This window comes from Glandiceps talaboti, chromosome 16 (assembly GCF_964340395.1).
Source record: "Glandiceps talaboti chromosome 16, keGlaTala1.1, whole genome shotgun sequence".
NCBI lineage: Eukaryota > Metazoa > Hemichordata > Enteropneusta > Spengelidae > Glandiceps > Glandiceps talaboti.
The window spans coordinates 20,604,902-20,623,565 of NC_135564.1; the positions used below are offsets into that span (position 1 = coordinate 20,604,902).

The window sequence follows — 18,664 nt, forward strand, 5'->3', positions numbered from 1 at the left end:
TCAGTCTTGTCAGAATATGTATGGAAGTATAGCCAGAGTAGTATGTGATATTGGCTATAGACTTATAGGAGATGAAGAATTGACATGTGGATTAGATGGATATTGGTCTGGAGTTATTCCATACTGCCAAGGTAATGATTGGTTGGTTGGTTGGTTGGTTGGTTGGTTGGTTGGTTGGTTGGTTGGTTGGTTGGTTTGCTGGCTGGTTGGTTGGTTTGGGCTGATCAGGTTCAGGTTGGTTGGTTGGTTTGTCTGTTGGTTGTTTGGTTTAGGCTAGTTTGGTTGGGTTGGTCACTTAGATGGTTGGTCATTTGCCTGGTTGGTTTCAGCTGGTTGGGTTAGGTTTTTGGATTGATTGGTTGACGTGACTTGTTGGATGGTTGGTTGAGCTGGGTATAGGTATGATTTTTTGGTTGACTTTGCTGGTTTGGGCAGGTCTGGATGGATGCTTGATTGGATGGCTGTTTGTTGGGTTGATTGATTGATTGATTGATTTGTTGATTGAGTGATCACTTGATCGATTGATTGATATTTTGATTGATTGTATTGATATCAAGCTGCTTTGTCTGTTTCTATTTGTAGCAATTACCTGTCCATCATTGCTGTCACCTGACTTCAGTACCATAATGCCATTGGAATGTGTTACCAATAGTATTGTCCATTATGCCACTATCTGTACTGTACAATGTAACACTGGATTCCAACTGAATGGTGTCAGTCAAACTTCATGTAGTGGTAATGGTGTATGGTCCCATGCTGTCCAACATACCATATGCCAAGGTATTGTAATATTAATGTATAAGTCAAACTTCATGTAGTGATAATGGTGCATGGTCCCATGCTGTCCAACATACCATATGCCAAGGTATTGTATTATTAATGTTTAGTCAAACTTCATGTAGTGGTAATGGTACATGGTCTGCGGACACGCACTGTCCAATATACCATATGCCAAGGTATTATAATATTAATGTATAAGTCAAACTTTGTGTAGTGGTAATGGTACATGGTCTGTGCACACGCTCTGTCCAATATACCATATGCCAAGGTATCATAATAATATTAATGTTTGATACATTGTATACATACATGATGTGAAGAGGGTTTTCCTCCTGATACTCTTCAACACTGCCCTCTACAAGGAGAGTATATATTTCTTTCCTATTTATTTTTGTTTTATTGTACAAGTTAAAACAAAACACTTTCTTTAAGTTTACTTTCCAATGGTAACTTACATTAAAATATATATTGGCCGTGTTTTATTCACACAAACACTATTCAAATATATCGTGCAATAATAGATATCCTGTGCTCTTTGTAAGTATTGACTCTGTTGCCATGTTTTTTGTATGAAATAGAAATGAAAATGTCCCAGAATTAATGCATTAAATGCTAATATACAAAATGTGGATATTTTTTTTTAATATTTCAAATGGAAAATGATTTTTTTCATTTGACTAAAAAAGACACACACACACACACACACACATAATAATCAATTCTATATGTGATGAAAACTTTCTGAATGTTATTGTTCACCAGACATTGCACCACCAAGTTTTGGGGATACTTGTCCACCAAGTACGATACCCCCATTGGTTCTCCCACAAGGCTCAGCAACAACTGAGGCATCATGGGATATTCCTGTTGCTACTGACAACTCTGGCCAAGTAACAGTAGTTGGACCAGAAGACCCTGTTCCTCCAATCAACCTAGGTCCAGGAAGAACATTCTTTCTGTACACAGCATACGATACAGCTGGCTTAACTACAGTTTGTAATTTTTTTGTAGAAGTTGTAGGTAAGTAAAAGATTGGCTGGTTTAATTACAGGACAGTACAGTATAGACTTGTGGATGACTCACAATAGAAAAGGGGTTTGGAAAACAGCAGTAATAGAAATGACAATACAAGCAAGTAGTAGAATACACTGGGAACTCTGTTCTTTATATGCACACGCACTCCAACTTGTAACTGAAACTTAAATCACACAAGAATGCACGTGCACTCCAACTTGTAACTGAAACTTACATCACACAAGAAATTTTGATTTGATCATCTGCCTTATCGGCTGGCTGCGAGCTGATTGTTTGATTATGTATGACATATGACTATATAATGAGTTCATCAGAAACGGCAACAATGTTAACAACAACAACGTATAACACAAAATATGAATCAATAAATGTAATTCACGATAAGACTATAGTTACTTTGGAATGGTAAATTGGAAACGAATGTGACATTTTGATCCATCTACTATCGACCTTGATAATGCAATGATTTCATTATTCATTGTCATTGTCTCTATCTTGACTGGCGGAATAATATAGCTATAAATTGATGGTAGTTGATATCCTTGGCCCCTGTTCATGATGGGTCTCCTCTGATGTAGATGGATTCCTTTACTTTACGTTTTAACCAGTCCTGTTCTCTGGCTAAAACCTTGGTGTTATCCCTTGGTGTTCTCAGACAGAGAAGACAATCATGAAACATAGATACCAACTCCCACCAATTCACAGACATATTATTCCACCAGTCCAGAGAAAGAGAGGCATTACCACTGAATAATTAAATCATTGTGTGATCAAGGTCTATAGTAGCTTTTGTTTCCAATTTTACCATTCCAAAGTAACTACATTGTACTGTACTGTCCCATTGATTCTTGGAACAATATTCTCTATGGTTGGACAACACTTTGTAACCTCTTTCTAGCAGTTGTCAGTTAAGTCAAAGTTAAGTACAGTGTGTAATTTTCCATACATTGATGGTAGGAATTAATCTTCACTTTAGAATGAAGCATGATTACGTCTTATATATAGCTGAACTTTAATCACATTCTGACAACGTAAACAAATTTGTTGATGATGTAAACTTTTGCAAAAAATGTTGTTACCACAGTTATTCATCAGAATAAGAATACAGCTAATAGTTATACATATGAGAGCCCATTTAGTGGTTTTTAACAGGACATACTTTGAAAACCCATCTGTTATTTTGTCCAAAGTGAGAGCACAGTTGGAATAATGGGGATGATAGATGGAGAGGAATATAAATATTTCTCCAGCTAATATTAATCAACTTCAATCAATAGCATTTTCTGACATGTAGGTATTTTCATATTATCATTTCATCTTTTCTCTCTATAGATGAGGAACCACCAGAGAGTGTCAACTGTACAGAAGACTATGAGATTAGTTCATCAACAATGCCAGTAGAACTACACTGGCCTCAACCTGTGTTTAGTGACAATGTTGCCGTGGTTACCATTACAGCTGATGTAGCTCAGTATACGAAAGTCTTCAGATGGGGAGTGTATAGCATTCACCATACTGCATATGATGATGCTGGAAATGTGGCTTACTGTGTCACCAATGTTACAGTCACTGGTAAACTGACAGAATTATTGTTATATATGAAATACTATAATAGCAATGATTTGAAGTATTAATCTCATACAAACTCTTTGCCAATGTAAAAATTGATCTTAGATTAAGTGATAAGAATCATTGGCAATGTTAATAAAGAGAAATGTGTTCAGTAATTATTACAAACCCTTCATAAGTGTAAAGTGGATTATGTTGACATTTTAACTCAAAGTATTGCTATGTATTTAAAACATAAAATATATATCCCAGTTTACCATGTTGTCCAGGGTGATTGTAATAGATCTTTCATTAAGTTACACTATGAATATTCATGAGAGATGCTGTACACTGAAAGGTATAGGCACTCGTGACTCATGAATATTCAGTGTGGAACTTGAATATATTATTTCCACGGACTCCCATGATGCAATAGCCCATAGCAAATACAATACAAAGGCACAAGATCAACTTGATGCTTCTCTGAAATTGCAAGTAATTGTAGATGATGTAACATCATAAAATAACTCTACAGAACTCATAGCTTATGACAATATCTCTAGTTTAATGTAAACTAAATAAAAGTGTTTAATAAACACTTTTATTTAGTTTGCATAATATGTAAACCCTACAGGTCAAGTGTAAGATTGTATGTCCATCATTGACTATTGTTATCATTAACCCTGCAGGTGAAGTGTAAGATTGTATGTCCATCATTGACTATTGTTATCATTAACCCTGCAGGTGAAGTGTAAGATTGTATGTCCATCATTGACTATTGTTATCATTAACCCTGCAGGTGAAGTGTAAGATTGTATGTCCATCATTGACTATTGTTATCATTAACCCTGCAGGTGAAGTGTAAGATTGTATGTCCATCATTGACTATTGTTATCATTAACCCTGCAGGTCAAGTGTAAGATTGTATGTCCATCATTGACTATTGTTATCATTAACCCTGCAGGTGAAGTGTAAGATTGTATGTCCATCATTGACTATTGTTATCATTAACCCTGCAGGTGAAGTGTTAGATTGTATGTCCATCATTGACTATTGTTATTGTTAACCCTGCAGGTGAAGTGTTAGATTGTATGTCCATCATTGACTATTATTATTGTTAACCCTGCAGGTGAAGTGTTAGATTGTATGTCCATCATTGACTATTGTTATCATTAACCCTGCAGGTGAAGTGTTAGATTGTATGTCCATCATTGACTATTGTTATTGTTAACCCTGCAGGTGAAGTGTTAGATTGTATGTCCATCATTGACTATTGTTATCATTAACCCTGCAGGTGAAGTGTTAGATTGTATGTCCATCATTGACTATTATTATTGTTAACCCTGCAGGTGAAGTGTTAGATTGTATGTCCATCATTGACTATTATTATTGTTAACCCTGCAGGTGAAGTGTTAGATTGTATGTCCATCATTGACTATTGTTATCATTAACCCTGCAGGTGAAGTGTTAGATTGTATGTCCATCATTGACTATTATTATTGTTAACCCTGCAGGTGAAGTGTTAGATTGTATGTCCATCATTGACTATTATTATTGTTAACCCTGCAGGTGAAGTGTTAGATTGTATGTCCATCATTGACTATTATTATTGTTAACCCTGCAGGTGAAGTGTTAGATTGTATGTCCATCATTGACTATTGTTATTGTTAACCCTGCAGGTGAAGTGTTAGATTGTATGCCCATCATTGACTATTGTTATTGTTAACCCTACAGGTCAAGTGTTAGATTGTATGTCCATCATTGACTATTGTTATTGTTAACCCTGCAGGTGAAGTGTTAGATTGTATGTCCATCATTGACTATTGTTATTGTTAACCCTGCAGGTGAAGTGTTAGATTGTATGTCCATCATTGACTATTGTTATCATTAACCCTGCAGGTGAAGTGTTAGATTGTATGTCCATCATTGACTATTGTTATTGTTAACCCTGCAGGTGAAGTGTTAGATTGTATGTCCATCATTGACTATTGTTATTGTTAACCCTGCAGGTGAAGTGTTAGATTGTATGTCCATCATTGACTATTGTTATTGTTAACCCTGCAGGTGAAGTGTTAGATTGTATGCCCATCATTGACTATTGTTATTGTTAACCCTGCAGGTGAAGTGTTAGATTGTATGTCCATCATTGACTATTGTTATTGTTAACCCTGCAGGTGAAGTGTTAGATTGTATGTCCATCATTGACTATTGTTATTGTTAAACCCTGCAGGTGAAGTGTTGTGTCCACCATTGACACCACCATCCAATGGAGGACTAGCCTGTAATATTGACAGTAAATGTACAGTACACTGTGATACAAATCATTTCTTTAGAAAGAAACCCCCAGATATTATTCTGTGTTATCCTGGTGAAGATGGTATTGGAGTCTGGTCTCATGGGAAAGAAACAGACCCAGCACCTGGACTACCAGCATGCACTAGTAAGTTTAAAGGTTAAAGGTTAAAGGAGATTAATAGTGTTCAAACATTTGTATGTTGTTGACGTGGAGGACCTTAAAAATTAAATTGTTACATATTCATTACATGAATGCATGGCTTTCAGTGATTCATTTCCAGTGTATTTATTATTTCACATACTGTGTTCATATGTTGTACATATTCAATTATTTATCTTTTGTTGCCAGGTAACCAGCGAAATAGACCACCACGGTGGTCCAAAAACTTTTCACTGCAATTTAAATATCAACATATTGATGGTGAATGTCAGAACTCTATTAATGTCATCAAGAAGAACTTTATTGAGTTACTGGTCAATGCGTTTGGATCAACTCAATATTGTGAGATTGAAGATTACTGTAGTGAAGATAAAGTGCTTGTAGAATGCGACAGTGATGCAAGAAAAAGACGAAGTGTAGACCAGATGAATTCCTTTACTGTAAATTTCACCACAATTCACCAAAGGTATACAGTTATGTTTCTCAGATGATAGACTTATTTTCCCAAAACAAAACTTGATAAAACAAAAGTACTGGGCCCTTGCTCTAGTGAGGGCACTAATGCAGTTAAGTATGGTACATCATTCGATGATAGACTGTGCAATGTACATTACAATAAGGTATTTTACATCTCATTGCAGATCTCGCGAGATATGCAAATATGCCTAGCAACAATGATTGTCAAATGTGATCGTGGTCAAGCTTTCGCTGTGGCCATGTCGGATGATGTTGAGAACAATAGTGTTGCTAAGCATTTAATACTTTCAGCTTGACCACCCTCAAGTTGTTGCTATGAATGCAGTGGCTCATGCGGGATCACGTAAGATCTGCTGCGAGACGAAAAACGGCTTATTACCCTTTCAATTTAAGAATCATGTGTCTTGGAGATGAATTTCACTGAAAAATCCAAATTATTCAAATCTCTCCAAACTTTGCCATAATCCTCCGTTTGAAGAAAATCAACTATTTTCAACAAAATCAACAATCCTGTATTTTGCCAAAGAGTTATTAAGTGGCCATATTGGATGTAATTTTAATAACATTTTGACCCTCATTTCAACAAACTTTGTATGGTGACACCTGATTGTTTAAATTTTCATCCTTCTTGGATTTTAGCTGAGACAACATTCGTCTTATTTTCAATATATATATACACATAACAACTTAAGTTATTAATAATGGTGATGAATTCTTCAGGCCTAAAAAATATAATTGTTTGGTTCCGGTTACCAGACCCCACCTAGCTTTTCACTGCTGACTCTAAACTTCCTCTTTTTTATGTATCCCAAAATAATAAAATCGCAAAAATATGAAGTCTCACAAGAAATAGTCAATGCGGAAACTGCCATCAACTTAAAAAAGACACTCTAAAACTGTTCTCCCAATCTGTAATGGCTGTACATCTGATAGCAACAAATAAACAACACAACACAAAGACCATTTGGAAAGCAATGGAAAACCTGTACTAGACACTCACTCAGATAAAAAATATAATAAAATAATATAAAAAATCTACCTACCCCACCTATTCTAGAATTGAGCATAATCAGAACCACACAATTTTTAGCACAACTGAACTTGTTCAGTAGTGCTATAGGGATCGCCCAGCGTCTGTCTGTGTGTGTGTGTGTGTGTGTGTGTGTGTGTGTGTGTGGATGTGTGTGTGTGTGTGTGTGTGTGTGTGTGTGTGTGTGTGTGTGTGTGTGTGTGTGTGTGTGTGTAAACAACTTAAAGTCAAAAACTGCTGAACCGATTGCCATGATATTTGGTGGGTCCATTACCTTGGGTGTCTAGTTGGGAAATTGTTCAAATCAAAATGATCGCATCACAGGTGTGTGATTTGGGTCAAAAAATGTGATTTTTGGTCAAAAAACTTAAACTCAGAAACTACTGGGCAGATTGGTGGGAAATTTGGTGGGAACATTCTTAAGGGGGTGTAAAGTAAGATTTGTTCATGACATGATGATTCCATCAGTGATATGCAAATTAGGGCTTTTTTGTTAAAAACACTCTAATTCCAAAAGTACCAAGCAGATGGGGCTGAAATTTAATGAGAATGTATCTAGGGATGTATGGATGAAGAAATATTAAGCATACAATGAGTCCATGAGTGATATGCAAATTAGGTGTACAAATGTTCATTTTTGGTCAAAAACTTATATCTCAAAATGTATTTGGTCACTGAGTCTGAAACTTGGTGAGATGTTTCTGAAAGTGTTATTCTGCAGATTTTCTTCAAAACATTTTGACAAAATTGGCCCTAGCGACCATGACCACGCCCTTAGCAACGACCAAATGGCAGTATATTTTGGTCAAATGACAACATCATCTGGTAGGCAAATGAGTAAACATTAAAAAAATGTATGTAAATACCCTAGCAACCATGACCACGCCCATAGCAACAGCCAAATGGTCGTGTATTTCACAAAGATAACAACAGGGATTAATAGACAATTGAATAAATATTCAAAAAATGTATGTAAATTTGCCTAGCAACAAGACCACGCCCATAGCAACAGCCAAAGAATCACGTATATTGCAAAGATAACAACAGGAATAGAAAGACAAATGAATAAACATTTCAAAAACTGTATGCAAATGCACCTAGCAACAAGACCACGCCCATAGCAACAGCCAAATGATCACATATATTGCAAAGATAACGGGGATTAATAGACAATTGAATAAACATTCAAATGATATATGTAAATATGCCTAGCAACAAGACCAGGCCCATAGCAACAGCCAAATAATCACATATATTGAAAAGATAATATCAGGAATTCATACACAAGTGAACAAAAACATACAAAAATGTATGCAAATATATCTAACAACATGACCACGCCCATAGCAACAGCCAAATGATAGCATATATCATAAAGATAGCAACATGGTTGGATAGGCAACTGGGTAGCCATTCAACATTCAACAAACTAACTTATTGTTAGCATGGACTACCATATAGATAAACATTTTTAGAAACTGTACAGTTGTGCTACAACGCCATTGGCGGTATTTTTTTATTAGGCCTCATATGAAATTTTTTGGTGTCAAATATGTATATATAACCCCTAATGTATATTAATGATAATACTAATAATGTTAGTTTTTATATAGCACTTTCTCACACTGTGCTCAAAGTGCTTTGCAATTATTACCCCTGATATGGATCTGTATTGGCACAACAGCCCTTTATACTTCCTAAACAATCCATTGCAGTCTTTATAAAGTGCATAGGATTCACATCTCAACCTCTATCCTGCCAGGTCCCCATTTATACAACTAAGTTAACAATACTAAATGTATATGACATCATTGTTCTAACAATTTTCACAGCCATGAAAACCATAAGAAATTTGAAGATATGATAAAAGTGATGACATCCAGTACTAATGTATCAATGGTAGTTGATGGCTATAAAGTGGTATTAGACAGCAAGAACTCAACACTACATGATACCAATGTACATTGTGATAGCGGATATGTACCATATATGGATACATGTGGTATGTACAGACACTTCATTATATGTACTTATTAAGTTATATAATTATATATTTATATGCAGTAATTGAGTGGCAAAATGACTTGAATTCCATCTACCCCTCATACCATAGAGGGAAACAGTACTCCAGGCAAAATGACTTGAATTCCATCTACCCCTCATACCATAGAGGCAAACAGTACTCCAGGCAAAATGACTTGAATTCCAACTACCCCTCATACCATAGAGGGAAACAGTACTCCAGGCAAAATGACTTGAATTCCAACTACCCCTCATACCATAGAGGGAAACAGTACTCCAGGCAAAATGACTTGAATTCCATCTACCCCTCATACCATAGAGGGAAACAGTACTCCAGGCAAAATGACTTGAATTCCAACTACCCCTCATACCATAGAGGGGAACAGTACTCCAGGCAAAATGACTTGAATTCCATCTACCCCTCATACCATAGAGGGAAACAGTACTCCAGGCAAAATGACTTGAATTCCAACTACCCCTCATACCATAGAGGGAAACAGTACTCCAGGCAAAATGACTTGAGTTCCATCTACCCCTCATACCACAGAGGGGAACAGTACTCCAGGCAAAATGACTTGAATTCCAACTACCCCTCATACCATAGAGGGGAACAGTACGCTCCAGGCAAAATGACTTGAATTCCAACTACCCCTCATACCACAGAGGGGAACAGTACTCCAGGCAAAATGACTTGAATTCCAACTACCCCTCACCACAGAGGGGAACAGTACTCCAGGCAAAATGACTTGAATTCCAACTACCCCTCATACCATAGAGGGGAACAGTACGCTCCAGGCAAAATGACTTGAATTCCAACTACCCCTCATACCACAGAGGGGAACAGTACTCCAGGCAAAATGACTTGAATTCCAACTACCCCTCACCACAGAGGGGAACAGTACTCCAGGCAAAATGACTTGAATTCCAACTACCCCTCACCACAGAGGGGAACAGTACTCCAGGCAAAATGACTTGAATTCCAACTACCTTCATATCGTAAAGGGGAACACTACTCCAGGAAATAAACATATTTTCATCAACTTTGGATTCTCAGAGGTGTGTCATGATTTCACATCACATAAATTTTGCAAGATTGCAAAAGAAATACCAAATTGAAACTCTATCTCTTAGGAGTCATGAATATTCAGTGTGTATCTAATAAATATGTATCCCATGAGGCATCAGTGGACCAATGTGATAACAATAGTGGTGAAATAGAGTATCATTTGGTGTTTCTTGGCAATTGTGAAAAATTCATGTTATGTGAAATCATGAAAGTACTCTCTAGAACTCAAAGTTTATGTAAATACATCATCTATATCCAGGAGTAGCCTTTAAAATCAGCCTTCACAAGGCTACTGTAAATTCATAGTTAGTAGACAAGTAGGAGTAGCAGGCATTTGACAATCTTGAATGGATGTTTTTTACAGTGCAAAAACCAATCTGGTGATTACAGTAGATTTAAGTGTAATGTCAACCGATCCAAATTTGATCTCTGCCACGTCTCCAAGTCTCTAATTACTTCCTTCTACCATCTTTAAACATTTAGTCTCGGCCTTCTTCAAATGCCTAGTATCTAGTGTCTATGAAGCCACTTTCCCTCTTGCCATACAGTAATTTACTTCTGTGCCACGAGCTCTACTTACAGAGATCAGGCACTCTATAAAACTGTATTGTTATTATTATTATTATTATTATTATTAAACACCACTTTACTGTAATCAATGTGTTCTTGTTTTACAGTGGCATGTCCTGTTGGTACATATTACAACACAGACACCATAGATTGTACACGATGTCCTAAAGGCTATTATCAAGATGAAGAAGTACAAGTAATATGTAAAATGTGTCCAGTCAATACCACAACTCTTGGTGATGGCATCTTTACACAATCAGATTGCTATGGTAAGAAATGTCACTTTTCAATTTATAACATATCCTGTGCTTACAGTTTCTCTGTCTCTGTCTCTGTCTCTCCCTCCCTCCCTCCCTCCCCCCCCCCCCTCTCTCTCTCTCTCTCTCTCTCTCTCTCTCTCTCTCTCTCTCTCTCTCTCTCTCTCTCTCTCTCTCTCTCTCTCTCTCTCTCTCTCTCTCTCTCTCTCTCTCTCTCTCTCTCTCTCTCATTCTCTGTTATGTTTGTAGGTAATCATCTTGAAGTGAGGCACAATGTCAGCCAATGTAATGCTACAAATATCTGGTGTAGGATCATGAATTAAAAGTGCACCTCATGGTTTGTGTGTAGATTGTATGTTGAAGATCTAAATTTGTTCACAAGTGAAGAATTTTGATAACCCTGATTTCTGAAGAAAAGTTTGGAACAGTTCAATAAATCTATGAAATCATTGGTAAAGTCAATAAATGGCAAGGGGTTGTTTTCATATATTTTCAAATTAGGCAGTATTACATATGCAATGCTGAGGCGGATGGGGGGTAAATTGATTGATAGATTAATTGGTTAACAAGACCTCCTCCCAAGAGCAGGACATTTTTATCTCTATAGACATAACTAACAATGACACCATATTTTTTATACACAGAAATCTGCCAGCCTGGTAGCTTCTCCTACTTTGGCATTGCACCATGTCAACTATGTCCCTTGGGATACTATCAACCTGACAAGGGTCAGAGGTCATGTATACAATGTCCCAAATGGCACTCTTCAATTAAGTTGGGTGGTACTTCTCTTCAGGACTGCCTAGGTGAGAACTAATACAGTGTCCATAAGGGCACTTTACAACTTAGTTGGGTGATACTTCACATCAGAACACAGGGTAAAGGACAAATAATCAATTTTGTACTCGCGATTTTCCAGATTTCTAATATTATTTTCTGTATATTTCAAATAAAGTTTTAAATACTGTTTCCTCGCAATTTTTTTTGTCTATTTCCTACCTGATATCAAGTTTATCAGCTTTGCATTAATTAGTAGCTTGCTAGAACTAATGGTAGTCTGCATCAGTCGGATCAGTTACTCACGGCATAATGTGTTAATTTGGGCAAATAGTGAGTTTGTTCTAGCAATTTAAGCTACTAATTAATGCAAAGCTGATAAACTCAGATAAGACATTGATATCAAGTAGGAAATAGACAAAACAGTGAGAGGAAACGGTATTTAAAACTTTATTTGAAATATACAGAAAATAATATTAGAAATCCGGAAAATCGTGAGTACAAAATTGATTATTTGTCCTTACCCTGTGATCAGAACTGTCAAGATGCTGACTATTAATGTCACAAGTGACACATTACAGTTAAGTTGGGGGTACTTCACTGCAGGACTGCTTAGGTCAGAACTTATTTGATGTACCTAAGACATGGCAGCAATGATTATGCTGTGATTAGGAGAAAAAACAGAAGAAAGATGAATTGTTTCAGTATGAGAAAAGTATTGTATTGGCTACTTTCTCAAATAACCTTAACTATGAAACAAAATATATCTCACAGCCAATGTTCCTCAAAGTTATTACCAAAATCACTTTTAAATAAGATTGTGTGATTATTAATACTGTGTTTGTTTATTGCAGCATTGATACCAGTATCACAATCTGCTGTTGAGAACTCGCCAAGTATTATCTATGGTGTGAAATCAGACGAGATAACATTGGGGCTGAAACTCAGACTGTCAAATGACAAGAAATATGAAACTTTGTCACTAGGGGGCGCTATAACTAAACCATAATAGAGTTAATGAACCTAACTCACAATCTTTGGTGGAGTTTATACAATTTGATGATAAAATACTATTATTATATGAAAGTGTAAAATAGAATGAGGACACAGTTTCTCAGAATATTATAAATACTGAAAGTAATTTGTTAACTGTAGATATTTTGTACATACTTGGATTTACTCACCTGATGGTGAAAACTAGTCAGAAGTTTTGGAAATATTTTGAGTTGAGTTGTATTGAGACCGTCCAGTTCTTATTTGTGTTTTTGTACATATATATTTTTGTATAAATAATCTGCAGTGTGGAATTTGTTGAATATATGCATTAGCCAAGCTCTGTATATATCACTAAATTTAAAATACAACTTTAGTATATTTTAAAAAATATATTTGCAGGACATATTTTTGTACCTTTGCACATATATACAGTGGAACAACCCAAAGGGGACTTTTAAGTGTCAAATTGATCCAGTGTGACTTTCTGGATAAAAATGTTCACAAATTTTGACTTGTTTCAACTGATTTACACTTCATTTCTTTCATATTATTTCTCCTCAACTATTCTTACTGACTAATAAACTAGGTATTTGACAAAGGCCAAGTAGAAAGTCCCCAAACATCAACATTATCAAGAATGGACTGATGACAGCTATATAATCAACTAGTTCTTATCTGTATTATTACGGTATAGGTCCTGGGTAAGGAATAACACACCGGGGGAGAGTATTTTATAGTCAGAATGGTTTTTGACAGTGACTGCCATTTTAAAGGCGTCACAAGATTTAGCACACACAGTACTATTGTCCAGATGGTTCCAGTCTACTAGTGTTTTTACAAAGAATGACTGTTTGTATTGAGCAGTTTTACAATTGTCAATTTCAAAGCACTTTGAGTTGTTAGTAACTCTTTAATGTTAGCTGAGATACAGTCTGCAAATTTCCTCGCTTTTTTATAGATCATTTGGGTCTTACAAGTTACAGTCTAAGATAATCTGCTGGTTGAATTGCTGGTACTAGGCCCATAACTACCCTGTATAGAAATATTAGCTAGTTGGTCATGCATTTATCCTGTAGTGATGTAAGTTAGAGGCTTTCTACCATTTTGGTGACACACCCTTCGTCCCTACTCCCATAGTTCCCTGTGATGAAATGGGCTGCTCTGTGCTGAACCTGTTTGAGTCAGTCAATGTTTTACTGTAGGTAAGGGGCCTCAAACCACTGAACCATATTCTAACATGGATCTTACTAGTGAAATGTAAGCCGTTTTCCTACATGACTGAGTACATTGATGGAAGTTTCTTCTTAGAAAACCCAATGTCGAGTTTGCTTTCTTAGTGATATTTGCAATATGTTTTCCATTTCATGTTCTCTGACAAAGTGAGACCAAGATCAGGACCTTGCAATGAAAGCAGATAAAGGCATTTCCATAAACTTTGTGTTCTGATGAGTCATGTCATCATAGCCAAGATGCCCTATAAAGGCACAAGATCAAATTGATGTTTCTCTTGAACCACTCGGTAATTGTAGGTGATGTAAAATCATGAAATGAGTCTCCAAAACCCATAGTTTATGAAAATGTCTCTATTTCTTAGAGTGGTGTTCCCCTTTAAACAATAAGTTAGTATGAGGTTTTATACATATTATACTCAAGAAAGATATCAACATGTGATGTAGATAAAAGTACAGTTGTTTTATTGGTCAGTGTGATAGTTTTTGTTAATTGGACATATTTTTACTTTGTTCATTAAATACAGATACAGAGTTGTTGACAATTAATGTTCATCATGTATAAAATGTATTGTCTTGAAAATAGCACTTGTACACTCAACTCCTAGTTCTAGTTTACTGCAGACTGTATGCCCATTTACATGTATATATTAAAAATTATAAGAATGGCTATGATACTATAGTCAGTTTTAGTCTATTGAAATATCGTTGTGTCACTAATATTGATTGCTGAATATGTCAGATGACTTGACCATGCATGTCAATATAGATGTTTCAGACAACATAATGTTACACTACATGTATATCTCAAGAATTTCTTTCTGATTTGTTAGTCCAGTGTCAGTGTGAGCCTGGTGGTGTTAACATACATTGTACATTTACAAGACTGGTGTAGGAATTAACCTTTCCAGTGTTAACACATGCTGATGAGATGTTAGTGATAGCCTAGTGTTAACACTGAGCATACCTTATGGTAACATAGGGCAGTTGTAGGAATTAACCCTTCCTGTTGATAACACATACTGATGAGATGTTAGTGATAGCCTAGTGTTAGCACTCAGAGCATGCCTTATGGTACCGGTAACATAGGGCTGTAACAGGCATTACCAGGGATTAATCTTTCCAGTTGCTAACACATACTGGTGACGTGTTTGTGTCAGCCTAGTGTTAGCGCTGAGCATGCCTTTAATGTTAATGTAGGGATGGCCATGCAGGCTAGGTGTTAGTGCAAGCCTAGTGAATACTAACAGTGAGAGTCAGAAGGTAATTGTTGAGCTGTACTGTAATACTTCAGATAACAAGTAAACTATATGTACTAGTGTGACAGTATTCTGAGGAAAATACCATACTCAATAAAATGCTAACTTGATTCAACTCATCTAGTCTTGATAAAAAAAAAACTTTCAATCTAATAACACTAAAATTATTATATTAACCTAATTAATTATAAATTGAATGTTTAGTTGAAATAAAAATGACACTATTAAAACAATCATGGAACACAAATTTAAAATAAATGGTATATTTAGTACTAAAAACCATTCTTCAATATAACAAACTGTCTGCCACACAATTATTATTTATTTGTCATTGCCTGGTACAGCCCACTTACAGTTATACAATGTCTGAGTGTGTTGGCCAATCAGGAACTGAGACTTGTATTTCAAATGAGTGTGTTGGCCAATCAGAAACAGACATGTATTTCAAATGAGTGTGCTGCCCAATCAGAAACAGACTTGTATTTCAAATGAGTGTGTTGGCCAATCAGAAACAGACTTGTATTTCAAATGAGTGTGTTGGCCAATCAGAAACAGACTTGTATTTCAATTGAGTGTGTTGCCCAATCAGAAACAGACTTGTATTTCAAATGAGTGTGTTGCCCAATCAGAAACAGACTTGTATTTCAAATGAGTGTGTTGCCCAATCAGAAACAGACTTGTAAGTTGTATTTCAAATGAGTGTGTTGCCCAATCAGAAACAGACTTGTATTTCAAATGAGTGTGTTGGCCAATTAGGAACTGAGACTTGTATTTCACTATGTGTTGGCCAATCAGGAACTGAGACTTGTATTTCACTGTGTGTTGGCCAATCAGGAAACATATGATTGCTCAGATAAAATGTCCTTGGTCCAAAAAAAGATGAAAATAGCTGACAGTTCAGGATTATTTCTGTACAGAGTGTGTAAGTCCTCACACTGTTGTAACTGTGGTATAGATATTAATTATTGTAATTTATACAATACTTTGATCTGCTTCAAGCTGGCTGTTCTGACATGGTGTTGAAAATGAAGATTCTGTGTGATTCTCCTCACTAGCATGAGGAATATGTAACACAACAGTACTCATAGTTTCTTCTTTATATGTTGTACCATCATTAACTTCAATAGATCCATCATCTTGTAGGTTATTCCCATCTCTTCTCTCTGTCTTCATATTACCTGCTTGGTTATATGGCATACTCATCACCATAACATCTTCGTGGAAACTGTCATGGTATTTTTCCATGTCAACTTTCAAATTCTTCATCACTTCCCTGCCTTCTTCTCCCATATCTTCATATCTCTGTTTCACAAACTGAAATGATCTTCGACCATTCTGTGGATGAGACTTCCATTCTAGGGAACCAAGACCAAGAGCTGCTAGTTTCAAGACAAATTCTCTGGCACATGCTGTGGTGAAGCAATTCTTTAATCCAATCTGTCTTGGCATCATTTTTTTCTGTGCGATGGCCGACAGTGAGATAGCATGTTCAGGAAACTCTAGTATCTTCTTGATCTTTTTAGGATACAACACCACTGCCTCACTTGCACTCACCTTGCTCAGTTGAGAATATCTATTAATAGTATTAATGCGTTGTCGTATTTTAGGAACTTTTACAGATTTCTCAAATGGCTGAATGTCGTTGCGTTTCAGTTGTCGAAATGAATCATTTTTCTGTCTCTCTCTTTGAATATTGACAGTGTTGGTAGCAAAGGTTCCGGAACTTGTTGGTAAACTGACTATTGTTGTTGGTGGTGTGTTGACAACACTTGATGACACTGCCATTGTGTTCCTTGGTAAGTTCATTGCTGAGTTCACAACATTTGTTGACATTGTCATTGTGTTCCTTGGTAAGCTCATCATGTTTTGTGATAGATTAAGGCTCTCTGGAGTGTATGTAGTTGTCCCTGAATTACATGTAGTTCCTACATCAGTCACTAGTCCAACCTCACTTGGAACCAATGACAGTTTTTGCTGTATAGCGTGGTCTATGATGATCTTTGCCCACCAAACTTTGTCCATGGTTATGAATTGGTTCCATGATTGACCTCTGTTGTCACCAATTGCTGCACTAAAGGCATTATCTGCAGCTTGTAAAATGGCAGCAAGACGAGCCAACTGACCAATAGCTTTACCAAAAATACTATTACAATCCTCACTTCCTGGAAACTCATGTTTTCTTCCTTGTAATTCGTCATGGCACTGACCAAACAACTGTAAAGCATTGTTGTTGAATTTATAGACAACGGGTGAAGATGCTCTTCTTCTGTCAGAGTGGACTTGGCGAAGAATATCAAAGACTTTGACAAGCTTTGGAACGTTATCAGGAATAGGAACACGATAATCATTGAAGTTGTAAGATACTCTTGGAGGAATGAAAAGCAAGAACCGATCTATGAGTTGTGTGTTCTCTGGTTTTGACATTATTTCAGCTAATGAGCTTGGCGTAGTGAAACCTGTTATATTCAGACATAGTGATGATGATGATGATGATGATGATGATATGTGTGATTGGCCGTACAAATTGGCATCATATAAAGATGATACAAAGTTTCTACTTTGAGTTGTATCTTTATTACTTCTGCTATCAAAGCCTTGGAAAGCAGTGTTCATGTCATCAATCATTGCTATCATCTGTTGACCACTACGATTAAACACATCAGGTAAACTGGTAAGGTTGTCAACATACAGTATGGGTAACTGTTCTGCTGTGATGCCTGGAGCAATATTCTTAATTTTCTCCTGTAGATTTGCTTGGAGGTCTTTCACTGGTTGGGAAATATGATTCAATGCTGCTGTTTTTTTCTCTCCTCTCTTTCCAACTACCATTGTCCACAAAACAGCAGGCTCTTCCCACTCAGAATTTATCCTTACAGATGCACTGGAACCCATCATCCCAGCACACACGGACAATAAAGGAAAAAAGATGAACTCTTTTGGGCATCCTATGGCATTTGCCAGTGCATCTACTGTCAAGTACATACTTTCACTGCATACATGTTGTACATCAATGGATACACGTTGTGCAGCATCTATCTGTTGTTGGTATTCTTCAGTAACATTTGACATGGCTCTTTACTCTTTCAACAATATTTTTTATCTCAACGATGATAGTGGTTCCTGGTAAAATCTGTGGGATGAAAAATATGAATATCACAAAATC

The 18,664-nt window shown here is 36.4% G+C and overlaps 1 protein-coding gene across 1 annotated transcript in view; it reads left to right on the forward strand.

Annotated features, from left to right (window-relative positions):
• LOC144447400 (uncharacterized) overlaps positions 1–15,616 on the forward strand; it is a 67,025-nt gene extending 51,409 nt beyond the window's left edge. Inside the window, exons 30-39 of the mRNA XM_078137412.1 lie at positions 1–131; positions 583–780; positions 1,543–1,800; positions 3,148–3,387; positions 5,594–5,803; positions 6,008–6,284; positions 9,158–9,327; positions 11,091–11,252; positions 11,885–12,046; positions 12,872–15,616. The exon at positions 1–131 is cut by the window's left edge and continues 46 nt beyond it. Of these exons, the coding sequence (XP_077993538.1) occupies positions 1–131; positions 583–780; positions 1,543–1,800; positions 3,148–3,387; positions 5,594–5,803; positions 6,008–6,284; positions 9,158–9,327; positions 11,091–11,252; positions 11,885–12,046; positions 12,872–13,026 (1,963 nt within the window). The 3' untranslated portion in view covers positions 13,027–15,616. The remainder of the gene's footprint in view (positions 132–582; positions 781–1,542; positions 1,801–3,147; positions 3,388–5,593; positions 5,804–6,007; positions 6,285–9,157; positions 9,328–11,090; positions 11,253–11,884; positions 12,047–12,871) is intronic.
• The last annotated feature ends 3,048 nt before the right edge of the window (positions 15,617–18,664 follow it).